General features: G+C 44.4%; 1 protein-coding gene and 1 long non-coding RNA gene across 3 annotated transcripts in view; one reads left to right on the top strand and one right to left on the bottom strand.

Moving 5' to 3' along the window:
• LOC124290253 overlaps positions 1-7194 on the top strand; it is a 73646-nt gene extending 66452 nt beyond the window's left edge. For both annotated transcript variants that reach the window (XM_046726964.1, XM_046726963.1), the window contains 4 exons: positions 87-1603; positions 3370-3528; positions 3798-4017; positions 5214-7194. In XM_046726964.1, the coding sequence (XP_046582920.1) occupies positions 87-1603; positions 3370-3528; positions 3798-4017; positions 5214-5455 (2138 nt within the window). In that variant the 3' untranslated portion in view covers positions 5456-7194. The remainder of the gene's footprint in view (positions 1-86; positions 1604-3369; positions 3529-3797; positions 4018-5213) is intronic.
• A 2486-nt stretch (positions 7195-9680) lies between these two features.
• LOC124290255 lies at positions 9681-10252 on the bottom strand. The gene is made up of 3 exons (XR_006901869.1): positions 10206-10252; positions 10029-10118; positions 9681-9737 (listed from the first exon to the last, which is right to left on the bottom strand). It is a non-coding gene; the product is annotated as an uncharacterized LOC124290255 (long non-coding RNA).
• Positions 10253-14024: the final 3772 nt, after the last annotated feature.

The raw sequence follows: 14024 nt of genomic DNA, 5'->3' as shown, positions 1-14024 counted from the left end.
CCACAATTTATTTATTCATCCTCTAGGTGTAACTTAAACATTTAATCCTCCATGCATTTTTAACTTTCTAATGTTTCTGTTTGAAGCTGCAAAACTTGGCCGTCGTTCTCGGAAGATGCGAGAAATGATCCGAAGTATAGAAGACACCCAGACAGAGCAGGCTCTTCATGGACTATTGAGCCTGAATCCTGAGTGCTCCACGCAGAGCCCCAGCGGCAACCCCGCCCTCAACACCATGGTTATCAGCAGTCTCAACTTCCCCGCAGACAACCAGTCTTCAATGGCTGCCCTCTCCATGCTACTCAAACAGAGACAGAATCTGAACCATCTCATTGGTCAACCCCGTGTTGCTGAACAGTCACTAGAGATGGATAACAGCAACGACCTACACAACAACAGCAACAACATCAGCAGCACCAGCAACAACAGTTTAAGCACCAGCAACAACAGTGTGAGTGAGGCAGAATCCAGCCATCAGTATCACCTTACATCAGAGCATGAGCCACTGATGCTGAAGGTAGAACGGAGGGAGTCAGTGCAGGAACACTTACCTCAGCCGGAACCAGATTACCCACCAAGGTCATCACCACTTGTCTCCAGGTCATCGCCAAGCGTGTCCGACCTGCCTCTGTCCCCACACCCACGTCTCACTATTGCAGAACCAACAGTGAGCGTGAGTACAATTCCCACGACAATCTCACCCCGTTCAGCTGTACCATCTCGTCTCTTGGCAGTGGCATCAATGTCTAAGCCGCAGATACAGCCTCCCCAAAATAGCAGTAGCATTAGCAGCAGCAGCAGCAGCAGTAGCATCTCCAGCACCCACTCTGTGATGGGTTCCCTTCTGCGCACCCCACCGCAGATCAACTACACCCTGCCATCGCTGTCCTCACAGCAGTTCTACATCAAAACTGAAGAAGGTGGTACAGAGTGTGTGATGTCCACTGTTGTTCCAGCAATGACATCCATGCTGCCGCCTGCTGTCTCCTCCAGCACGTCTCTCGGAACAATGGACAGTGCACACAGCCAGCAACCATCTGTGATCGTTCAGAACCTGACACTTGATCTTCGCAAGAAGTCAGAAGAGTTGATTAGTCGTAGCCCAATCAAAAAGCGACCATATTACCCAACAGAAGACAGTCAGACCGAAATTATCCAAAGACATGAATCAATTGAACCCAAAGAAAAATTCCAAAAAGTCAACCATATGGAACAAAACACAAACTTAAGTAAACAAAGACACATATCTAATGACCAGTGGCCAGTGAGGCCCGACACTAACTCTTACCAAGACACCCCCATGACAAGCCACTACAGTCGGGTGTCACATGACCAGGCACCTGTTGAACACACAGCGGTGGTGACACCAATAGTCAACAAGAGTCGGACCAATATATATTCTCGACGGGTGGAAGAGGAAGCTAAACTTACTGTACCAAGCATGATATCCAAAATACAAGAATCGTTTGTGACGACATTTACACTTCTCAAGGTGCGACTTGGAGAGATGTCCCAAAAGCTCCGAGAGTACCAAGGGCAGAACTCCATGGAACGCATGATTGGACGAATTGTCACAGAGCATCTCAACTCTGACAACAAACAGGTGAGCTGTCTCTGTGACTGGCTACGTGTGGAAGGGAGGTAACTCTGCCAGCAACTCTTTAGCTACATGTTCAAAGGGACATAACTCCACCTGCAGTCTGTTTTGGTAGAACTTTTCTGTTACAGTGTAAATGTTGTGAAACACATGGAAAACATGTATAACTGAATTCAGACTGTTAGTATATGTGTTGGCTGATTTAAAAGAATACTTCAATATCATTTTTCATTTATGAGCTTAATACTGATAGGCACACTTTAGATAATGCTTAAGGTAAAATGTGTTCATTGGTGTCTTTACGTTTATACCTCCATTCATGCAAAATGATTTTGAAGTCTGTTTTTTTTTAAATATGTGAGTTAAGTATACAGTGTAATAACACAAACATAAGAATCAGCAGACCATGTGAGGTAATCAGTGGCAAAGGACAGAATCTCATGCAACACAGGCCCCGCCCTCTATATTATCAGCCAATCAAGAAAAGGTAGTTTGAGAGTGTGCAAGGCCTATGTCGGCCTGGTGTATGGGGGATAACAGTTTTAAGGTGAACGAATGGTCTTCTTTGTTATTGCAGCTGTTTGTGACATAATGGCTGTTTCTAGTACTAAGTATTTCAAATTTAGCATGAAAGTGCATGGGTTCTTGTTATAAATATAAGTGAATTCTTTGTAGGATCCCCCAGTGCCCTGATTATATCTACCTTAGCTAACCTTAAGTTTATATGATGACAGGTGTCCCCAACACGACACCTTGCTGTATGGCTGAGTTTGTGTATGACAGGTGTTCCCATCATGACACCTTGCTGTATGGCTAACCTTGGGTTTGTGTATGACAGGTGTCCCAAACATGACACATTGCTGTATGGCTAACCTTGGGTTTGTGTATTGCAGGTGTCCCAAACACGACACCTTGCTGTATGGCTAAGCTTGAGTTTGTGTCTGACAGGTGTCCCTACACGACACCTTGCTGTATGGCTAACCTTGGGTTTGTGTATGAGAGGTGTCCCCAACACGACACCTTGCTGTATGGCTAAGCTTGAGTTTGTGTATGACAGGTATCCTCAACACGACACCTTGCTGTATGGCTGACCTTGGGTTTGTGTATGACACATGTCCCCAACACGACACTTTGCTGTAAGGCTAACGTTGAGTTTGTGTCTGACAGGTGTCCCTACACGACACCTTGCTGTATGGCTAACCTTGGGTTTGTGTATGAGAGGTGTCCCCAACACGACACCTTGCTGTATGGCTAAGCTTGAGTTTGTGTATGACAGGTATCCTCAACACGACACCTTGCTGTATGGCTGACCTTGGGTTTGTGTATGACACATGTCCCCAACACGACACTTTGCTGTAAGGCTAACGTTGAGTTTGTGTGTGACAGGTGTCCACAACACGACACTTTGCTGTATGGCTAACCTTGGGTTTATGTGTGAGAGGTGTCCCCAACACGACACCTTGCTGTATGGCTAACTTTGGGTTTGTTTGTGACAGGTGTCCACAACACGACACCTTGCTGTATGGCTAACCTTGGGTTTGTGTTTGACAGGTGTCCCCAACATGACACCTTGCTGTATGGCTAACGTTGAGTTTGTGTGTGACAGGTGTCCACAACACGACACCTTGCTGTATGGCTAACCTTGGGTATGTGTATGACAGGTTTCCCCAACACGACACCTTGCTGTAAGGCTAACGTTGAGTTTGTGTGTGACAGGTGTCCACAACACGACACCTTGCTGTATGGCTAACCTTGGGTTTATATGATGGCAGGTGTCAGGCAACATGACAGGGGAGATCTGCTGGCAACACTTTCAGCTCCTGCTCAACAAAACCATCCAGGACGTTGTCATCTTTGCAAAGAAGATCCCCGGCTTTGCTGTCCTCGACCAAGATGATCAGATCAGTCTGATCAAGGGAGGATGCTTCGAGGTAATAACTTTGTCCAGTGCTATAACTACAACATTGAAACTTCCTTTATTGTCCATCGCCCTGCAGAGTGAGTGAGGTTTTTCAGCGGCTTTTGGAAGTACTGCAGCAATATCATGTTGGGTCATCAACAAACTTGTAGAAATATAGGTCTCTTGATGTTCTGTGGTACCCCACTGGGTAGTGTTTGTCATGCATATAACCAGGATTTAAAGAATCATCCCAGGCCTCTCCACATTCACAAGACCATATCTACATTCTCCTGTTTACAGGTGGCCTGTGTGGTCTGTGCTCCCTTCGTTGACGTCGACACCAACACCATCTACCTACTGGGGAACAATTCCCTGGTCACTCGCGAGGAGATGAAGACTGGTTTTCCGCTTGGGGAGCATTTTGTGGAGCTTCTGTTCACTCTGTGTATCCGCTTCAATGCCTTCAAACTCCAGGAGTCAGAGAAGTCTCTCTTCAGCGCTCTCGTCCTCATCTCCCCAGGTCAGTCAATACTTGTGTCCCAATGTCTCAGTCTGTTGATGTGTCCCCATGTCTCAGTCGATGTGTCCCTATGTCTCAGTCTGTCGATGTGTCCCCATGTCTCAGTCGATGTGTCCCTATGTCTCAGTCTGTCGATGTGTCCCCATGTCTCAGTCGATGTGTCCCCATGTCTCAGTCGATGTGTCCCCATGTCTCAGTCGATGTGTCCCCATGTCTCAGTCTGTCGATGTGTCCCCATGTCTCAGTCGATGTGTCCCTATGTCTCAGTCGATGTGTCCCTATGTCTCAGTCGATGTGTCCCTATGTCTCAGTCGATGTGTCCCTATGTCTCAGTTGATGTGTCCCCATGTCTCAGTCGATGAGTCCCTATGTCTCAGTCGATGTGTCCCTATGTCTCAGTCGATGTGTCCCTATGTCTCAGTCTGTCGATGTGTCCCTATGTCTCAGTCAATGTGTCCCTGTGTCTCAGTCTGTGGATGTGTCTCTGTGTCTCAGTCAGTAAATGTGTCCCTGTGTCTCAGTCAGTTGATGTGTCCCTGTGTCTCAGTCAGTGGATGTGTCCCTGTGTCTCAGTCAGTGAATTTGTCAATCTGTCTTGGTCTGGATGTGTTAGTGTGGCTTGGTCAGTGCAGGTGTCCCTATCTTCCCAGGTGAGGACGTGCATGTGTCATATCTTCTCAGGTGAGGACGTGCATGTGTCATATCTTCTCAGGTGAGGACGTGCATGTGTCATATCTTATCAGGTGAGGACGTGCATGTGTCATATCTTATCAGGTGAGGACGTGCATGTGTCATATCTTCTCAGGTGAGGACATGCATGTGTCATATCTTATCAGGTGAGGACGTGCATGTGTCCCCAATCTTCCTAGGTGAGTCAGTGCATGTGTCTATCTTGCACAATGCACTACTGTCCAGTTGCTGGGTCCGATGGTTTAAAGGTCACAGATAGATCAATCCTGACAGCAAGGATTCAACTGTCTATTTGAAATACATTTATGTATTATCAATTCAATGGTGAGCTCTCTTTTTGAATCCTACTATTAGTACTAATCGTGTTATGTAAAAAGCATCAGACTAAATCATTTAACAGATTATTTACTAACATATGCAGATTGTTTCCCAAATTATTGCATTCATATAATGCTGCCATTTTCCAAGAACTGTGTAGCAATATGTTGTTGTTGTTGTTGCTGCAGATCGTCCAGGGTTGAAGAACCGTGAGAAGGTGATGAGACTGCAGGAGATGCTGATCCAGGCCCTGGAGGCGGAGATCTCCTCCTGTCACCCTGACGAGGTCGGCCTGTTCCCTCGCCTGCTCATGAGCATCTCCAGTCTGCGGGAGCTTGGTGTGGAACACAGACGCATGCTGGAGTCACTCAAAGGACAAATGAGTTTCCCTCACAACCTGTACGCTGAGACATTCGATCTCATTCCGTGACACTATGGCAACGACCTTGAACCCGGTGACAAGATCAAGCCCATGGCTACTAGTAGCTATTATATAAATACTCTATACCACGGAGGCGCTAGCCATTAATTTATTATTGCATAAACTTTCCATCAATGATAACGAGCTTTAAATGCCTCGTTAAAAAATATTTATCTTGTCTTTCCATTTTGAATATTAGAAATATCTATATATATTATACATATACATTTGAATATATGACTATATTGTATGACCGTCATGTGACACCAGTTGTGCTTTGGCTGCTTCCATCTTCATCTGACACAATGATTGACCTCAGTGACCTTGAAGGTCAAGGTCATGCTTTCTCAAGGCCATGTTGCAGACACGCGTGAGCTTGGTTTGCCGTGGCTAGATGTAGGCAGCATGCATAGTTCTGGCAGCAGTGTGTCGTCATCATGTTCGTCATCATGCCATACCATGGTACAATGCCATATCGTCCACACATTGGGTTACATCCTTCCCATCATGCATATCTGTCCTTGCAGTGCAGTGTTCTTCCCTCCTCACATTGCCTTTGCCATCTTGAGTCACCGATATCCACTGACACGGAACACTGCGTTTGTATAGGCGTGTTCCTTGCAGTTCCGTGCAGTGTATCGAGATGGACCACAATGTTTGTATAATGGATTTTCTATGTTTTGCCGCTGTGTGTCCAGCTGCATCTGCCCCGTGTTTCTTGTGTCAGTACCAGTGTTGTGAGATAGACATTATGATAATCCTGCCATGTGGTGTCAGTCGGTCAGCATAATTTATTGTTATTGTATATTGATGTTGGACTTGGCTTCAAGTTTATATACTTTTACCTATATCTGTTCAGTTGGTGTGAACAACCTATATGCAGTTTGACATCAGTGGCTGACATGATCCACAGACATGGTATGGATCTGCCAAAATATCACATCTTATCATTGTCTTGGGTGTACAGAAAAGAATGCGAATAAGCATGAATGTCATGAATCCAAAATTTTAATGTTGAAAATTACTGAGCACATGCAGTTTGTATTTCTAAATCAACATTGTCTTGCTTACTGCCCGTCTCAGTCACAGGTGATAGTCTTACCTGGTGTTATCGTGTTTGAATCGGTTCATGATATCATCATTATGCTAGTCATACCCAGTGGTATGATGCTACTCACACTGGTTCTATGTTTAGTGGACCTGCAGATATATGGTTTTGTAATCCAGGTAATAAGTTAATGTCTGTTGTACCCGGTGATATGATTGTGTCAAAAAACATCTAATGATATTATGATGCCCTTGCAAGGTAATATCATGCTCGTAACACCCGGTGAAATCATCATGCTTACAACACTCACCAATATCATGCTCATAACATCCAATGAAATCATCATCTGCAACACCCGCTGATATCATGCTCGTAACATCCGGTGAAATCATCATGTGCAACACCTGCTGATATCATGCTCGTAACATCCAGTGAAATCATCATGTGCAACACCCGCTGATATACTCGTAACATCCGGTGAAATCATCATGCATGCAACACCCGCTGATATACTCGTAACATCCGGTGAAATCATCATGCATGCAACACCCGCTGATGTCATGCTTGTAACATCCGGTGAAAACATCATGTTTGCAACACCCGTTGATATCATGCTTGTAACATCTGGTGAAAACATTTTGCTTGCAACGCCCACTGATATCATACTTGTAACATCCGGTGAAATCATCATGCTGGCAACACCCGCTGATATCATGCTCGTAACATCCGGTGAAAACATCATGTTTGCAACACCCGCTGGTATCATGCTTGTAACATCCGGTGAAATCATCATGCTCGTAACATCCGGTGAAATCATTATGCTTGCAACACCCGCTGATATCATGCTTGTAACATCCGGTGCAATCATTATGCATGCAAAACCCGCTGATATCCTGCTCGTAACATCCGGTGCAATCATTATGCTTGCAACACCCGCTGATATCATGCTCGTAACATCTGGTGCAATCATTATGCATGCAAAACCCGCTGATATCTTGCTTGTAACATCCGGTGAAAAAATCATGTTTGCAACACCCACTGATATCTTGCTTGTAACATCCGGTGAAAACATCATGTTTGCAACACCCACTGATATCATGCTTGTAACATCCGGTGAAATCATCATGCTTGCAACACCCGCTGATATCATGCTTGTAACATCCGGTGAAAAAATCATGTTTGCAACACCCACTGATATCATGCTCGTGAAATCATCATGCTTGCAACACCCGCTGATATCATGCTTGTAACATCCGGTGAAATCATCATGTTTGCTCGTAACATCCGGTGAAATCATCATGCTTGCAACACCCGCTGATATCATGCTCGTAACATCCGGTGAAATCATCATGCTTGCAACACCCGCTGATATCATGCTCGTAACATCCGGTGAAATCAATATGCGTGCAAAACCCACTGATATCATGCTTGTAACATCCGGTGAAATCATTATGCGTGCAAAACCCACTGATATCATGCTTGTAACAATGGTGTCATGCTTATAACTGCCGGTGAAAGATAAGTTTGCAATATCCGTTGATATCATGCTCATGAAACCGAGTAAATCATCATACACTTAACACTCGCTGATATTAAGCTCATAATGTCATGGTGAAATCTATCATTACACTATGTTGCTTTAACCATTGCTAATATCATGCAAATTGCTCCTGGTGATATCATGCTGCAGCTGTCACTGTCTTGATGACGCTCTTCACATTAGCCGATGTCGTCACATAACACCTGGTGAGTGTCCCTTCGATGAAATGCTTACCTGGTCTCTTTCCTGCCTCTTGTGTCCTGCTTGCTTAAGCCACTGACCTCATCAGCCTGCTCTAACAACCTACATTTCATATGCAGTTAGTCTCATTATGTATATGTTCCAAGGGTTGTCAACACCATGACATGCTCCTTAGTTTCACCACCATGGTTAACGTGTAAGAACTGCATCATTCAGTCCTGCAACCTCGAACTGACATGGTGTACCTGGAATACTGGGCATCTCACTCACTCACTCTTAAAATGCCATACCCATCCCAATCACCCAGTGATGACCATCGTCTCGTTCTGTCAAGTTACTGTGTCATCACTTACATCACTGCTGCATCTTTGACCTTCATCATGTTGACCTTGTTGACATATGTAACTGGTGTCCTGGAGGGAATCCCTGACCACTGCAATGTCCTGTGTGTTGTCACGTGGGAAACAAATACATGGAAGACGACAGCCTTACCAGGAGCAATACAACGGCTGATAATATATTCGAGAACATGGGTCACTGTCAGGGTGACATTGACAAGTGTTCAGCTCTGTCTCACCAGCATGTTCTATGATATATGTTGATGAAAATGTAAACGTTTGCCATTTTGAATTATTGGTTCTTTTCTGTACATTCAAACTCCAACAGAACCTGTGAATTCATTGAAACTTGTGACTTGTTGAAAACCAGTGAATATTTAGAAACCTGTGACTTGCTTGAAGACCTGTGAAATATTCTTAACCAATGTTATTTACAAAGCATGTTCAAATGTGTATTTTACCCGTAAGACGGTGGTTGGCTGTAGTTTGTGAATTTTCTACCATTTTAAATGACTGTCCCTGTGATTTAGGACCTACTGGATTTAGGACCTGACCAGAGCCCTTTAGTACATGCTTCTGTTGTCTGTGCTGGCTCCAGTGTCAGTGATTAGAGGGTACTGTGTGTGAAGCTATATATATTTTGAGTTTCATAACATGTATAATATTTTTATTGATGAATTTTGTGTAGCCCTGTTGGAATGTGGGGCTTAGTGATTGTACAAGGTACTAGATACACTTGGCTGTATATTGTTTGCATTTTTAACACTTACATGTACCACACTTTACTGATTTATCTATATTTTGTATCATACTATCATTTATTTATTGGTTATGCAAACCCCTCAAACTGGCTGTTAGAAAGAGTCTATCGGTCTTTTCCATGATGCCTCAGTTATGTTCCGGTGTGACTGGTCATTTCCTGTTGGCCAGCTGAACATACCCTGTTCATGCTTCGGAAACAGGTGAGACATCATTAAATATTATTGAGCAATGTTAAAATTTTCAACTTCTTTACAATGAAATTTGTTTAAGGATGGGTTTTCTTGCACCACCTTTTTGGGGGAATTACTAATTTTCAAAAAATGTCTTACATCTGGTGATATCATGGATATTACATCTGTTTTATCATGGCTATAATACTTGGTGTTATATGCTGTGTTATGACTGGTGATATCATTGTTATTACACCTGGTGATATCATTGCTATAACACTCAGTGATATAGTTATTACACCTGGTGATATCATTGCTATAACACTCAGAAATATGGTTATTTCACCTGATATCATTGCTATAACACTCGGTGATAAAGGTATTAAACCTGGTGATATCATTGCTATAACACTAGGTGATATAGTTATTACACCTGGTGATATCATTGCTATAACACTCAGTGATATAGTTATTACACCTGGTGATATCATTGCTATAACACTCGGTGATATAGTTATTACACCTGGTGATATCATTGCTATAACACTCAGTGATATAGTTATTACACCTGGTGATATCATTGCTATAACACTAGGTGATATAGTTATTACACCTGGTGATATTGCTATAACACTAGGTGATATAGTTATTACACCTGGTGATATCATTGCTATAACACTCAGTGATATAGTTATTACACCTGCTGATATCAGTCTGTTAAGTAAACAAGAATCATGCATGAGCAAATCATTGCCAAATACACAAAAATGTGGAGACAGGCCCATCTTTAACAGTACTCAGGCCATCTTTTATTTTACTTTGATAACAGACTAAGGCAGATTTCTTCAGCTGAATACCAGTAAATACCAATAGAAATATGCCCTATTTGAAGCAGTGACGTGAGGGACCAGTCATGTATTCAGGGGTGGAGGATGAAGTAGGGGACCTTTACATGGTGGATCACCCTCCCTGAAATGACAAAATGCAAAAGCACTTTCTATTTCACTATAAAATGTCCATTTTACATAACCCTCCCCAAGAACATGTTTATGCTTTTCTAACCCTACCAAAGAGATAGTAATTTGTTTCAATGACACTTCACTAATTCCCTCACACACTTCCCCACACCCCTGTAATAGATGGCTGTCATCCCGAAGCATCTGTCATGACAGTAAGCTGTTGTATTGTCAGAACTAGAGAAGGAAGCTGAGTTTGCTCATATTACCATAATAGTTGGGTGATTTTAAAACAGAACCATCACCAGGTAGGCTTATGAAGCGGTTCAGGTAGTATGGAAAGGTTGGCCATGCATGGGCCATACAGTGAAGACATCAGTCAGATTGTTAGGATGTATTGAGGCAGCATAGTTCCTGTAGTATGCATATCTGTAGGCGTCAGGGTGGTCCTCCCCCAGTCTGTACTTCCCCTCTCCCACGGCTGCTGGGTGTTGATATGCAAGATGATGGTGCTCTCTACCCCTCGCCCCCCTGTCCAATCTCACTGACCTACAATACCAGGACAACCAGTGACAGATGCAGAAGGTGTGGATTACCTGTTACAGACTGGATAGTTCGCATGACCACAATTCCTTCTTTGTTCACTGTTGTTGAACTTTGACCACAAACTCCAATGAATATCATGGTGGCTCCAGACTGGATACTTCATCATGAAGGCTCCAAACTGGGTACTTCGTCATGAAGGCTCCAAACTGGGTACTTCATCCTGAAGGCTCTTGACTGGGTACTTCATAGTGGTGGCTCCAGACTGGGTACTTCGCCATGGAGGCTCCGGACTGGGTACTTCATCATGAAGGCTCCAAACTGGGTACTTCGTCATGAAGGATCTTGACTGGGTACTTCATAGTGGGTGCTCCAGACTGGGTACTTTGCCATGAAGGCTCCAGACTGGGTACTTCATCATGAAGGCTCCAGACTGGGTACTTTGTCATGGAGGCTCCAGACTGGGTACTTCATAGTGGTGGCTCAAGACTGGGTACTCGTCATGGGGGCTCCAGACTGGGTACTTCGTCATGGAGGCTCCAGACTGGGTACTTCGTCATTAAGGCTCCAGACTGGGTACTTCGTCATGGAGGCTCCAGACTGGGTACTTCGTCATGGAGGCTTCAGACTGGGTACATCATAGTGGTGGCTCCAGACTGGGTACTTCATCATGAAGGCCCCAGACTGGGTACTTCATAGTGGTGGCTCCAGACTGGGTACTCGTCATGGAGGCTCCAGACTGGGTACTTCATAGTGGTGGCTCCAGACTGGGTACTTCATCATGAAGGCCCCAGACTGGGTACTTCATAGTGGTGGCTCCAGACTGGGTACTCGTCATGGGGGCTCCAGACTGGGTACTTCGTCATGGAGGCTCCAGACTGGGTACTTCATAGTGGTGGCTCCAGACTGGGTACTTCGTCATGGAGGCTCCAGACTGGGTACTTTGTCATGGAGGCTCCAGACTGGGTACTTCATAGTGGTGGCTCCAGACTGGGTACTTCGTCATGGAGGCTCCAGACTGGGTACTTCGTCATGGAGGCTCCAGACTGGGTACTTCATAGTGGTGGCTCCAGACTGGGTACTTCATAGTGGAGGCTCCAGACTGGGTACTTCATAGTGGTGGCTCCAGACTGGGTACTTCGTCATGGAGGCTCCAGACTGGGTACTTCATAGTGGAGGCTCCAGACTGGGTACTTCGTCATGGAGGCTCCAGACTGGGTACTTCATAGTGGTGGCTCCAGACTGGGTACTTCGTCATGGAGGCTCCAGACTCATGCTCATGAGAACCTACTAAGCTCATTCCTTAATTCTTAGGACATCTAATTAATGCCCAGGATTTGATGTGACTATTTATTTGGCCATACACATCCTAGCTAACCTCAGTCAACTTAACTTGATTAATAATACTGCTTGTCAAAATACTGGAGACCTAATGGAGGTAACTCCAAATGCTTCAGAGTTGTAGTGATGTGTATCTGTGTGGGTTCGAGTGCATCATGTGTGTCTATATATGTATTTGTGTATCATGTTCATGGTTGAAGTGTTCTTTCTTCCCAGGGCCTCGTGCCCAGCTCACTCTAGTGTAGTGTACTATGCAACAATGTGCCCCTTCATCTCCACTAGGCTGCCACACGATCTATCTACTTACGCCATTCCTTACAGTAAGGAACATATTCCTTTGTCATATCAGGGCTCCAGGGGAATAGCGTAGATTAAGAAGACATATCCCATTAAAGAATTAATGTGCAAAAAATGTTTGTACATTTATATGTGTATTAAAAGACAATTTCCACATGTCAAGGAGCTGTTGATATTGGTTACCAAATCTGACAAATAATCTGTTAGATTTCTGGCCAAAAGTTGGTACCATATTAACATTTAATTGTTTTCCAGTTACTGTATATGTATTTTGACATTAGTGTCGTTGTCAGGTCCAAGTTAGCTGCATTTGTTAGTTCAAGGTGAACCATTGTCTGAACCATTCAGAAATCAACTGTATCATCTGTCTCTGGCTTGTACACTCATCACAGTATGTGGCAGTGTCTGTCATCCTCCCTGGCTTGTACACTCATCACAGAATGTGGCAGTGTCTGTCAACCTCCCTGGCTAGTTGCATCTATGCGGACAGGTTTCGGTTTGCTATCATCCCAGCAGTAGTTTGTGGCTTGCCATCAGAGGATGAAGCTGCTGGGTTACTTTCTAGCAGAAACTGGCGTTTGTTTCCTACCTACCTGAGGCCTGAGATTCTGTTGCATTATAGCAGAAGGTGGATGCTTAGTTTCCTCCATGGATTGGCTGAAGGACTGGTTTCTGCGGAGCAGTGGCTGAACGATTGGTTTCTGCGGAGCAGTGTCTGAAGGATTGGTTTCTGCGGAGCAGTGTCTGAACGATTGGTTTCTGCGGAGCAGTGGCTGAACGATTGGTTTCTGCAGAGCAGTGTCTGAACGGTTGGTTTCTGAGGAGCAGTGTCTGAAGGATTGGTTTCTGCGGAGCAGTGTCTGAAGGATTGGTTTCTGCGGAGCAGTGACTGAACAATTGGTTTCTGCGGAGCAGTGGCTGAACGATTGGTTTCTGCGGAGCAGTGGCTGAACGATTGGTTTCTGCGGAGCAGTGTCTGAACGGTTGGTTTCTGCTGAGCAGTGTCTGAAGGATTGGTTTCTGTTTAACAGTGTCTGAAGGACTGGTTTCTGTTTAACAGTGTCTGAATGTTTAGTTTCTGCTGAAAAGTTGCTGAAAGACCGATTTCTGCTAAGCAGGGTCTTAATGCTTGCTTACAAAGGTAAATATGTAGGTGACAATGAAAGGAGGTATCCTTCAGGTCTTTGAGATGTTGGCACTTTACAGAATTGCTAGAGGTACAGATGTTAACAAAGACGTTATTAATTCTTGAAATATTTAAATTGATCATTGCTGGGGCATTGATGAATGGTTGCCGTGGACTATAAGCAGCTAGTTGAGTGACCCTGTGATGACACTTCTAGGTGCTATCAGATCAAAGAATGCATACCATGCTTCATATG

Source organism: Haliotis rubra, unplaced genomic scaffold (assembly GCF_003918875.1).
Source record: "Haliotis rubra isolate DU_JTF1 unplaced genomic scaffold, ASM391887v1 Scf46, whole genome shotgun sequence".
NCBI lineage: Eukaryota > Metazoa > Mollusca > Gastropoda > Lepetellida > Haliotidae > Haliotis > Haliotis rubra.
This window is presented reverse-complemented; position numbering and strand designations above follow the sequence as displayed.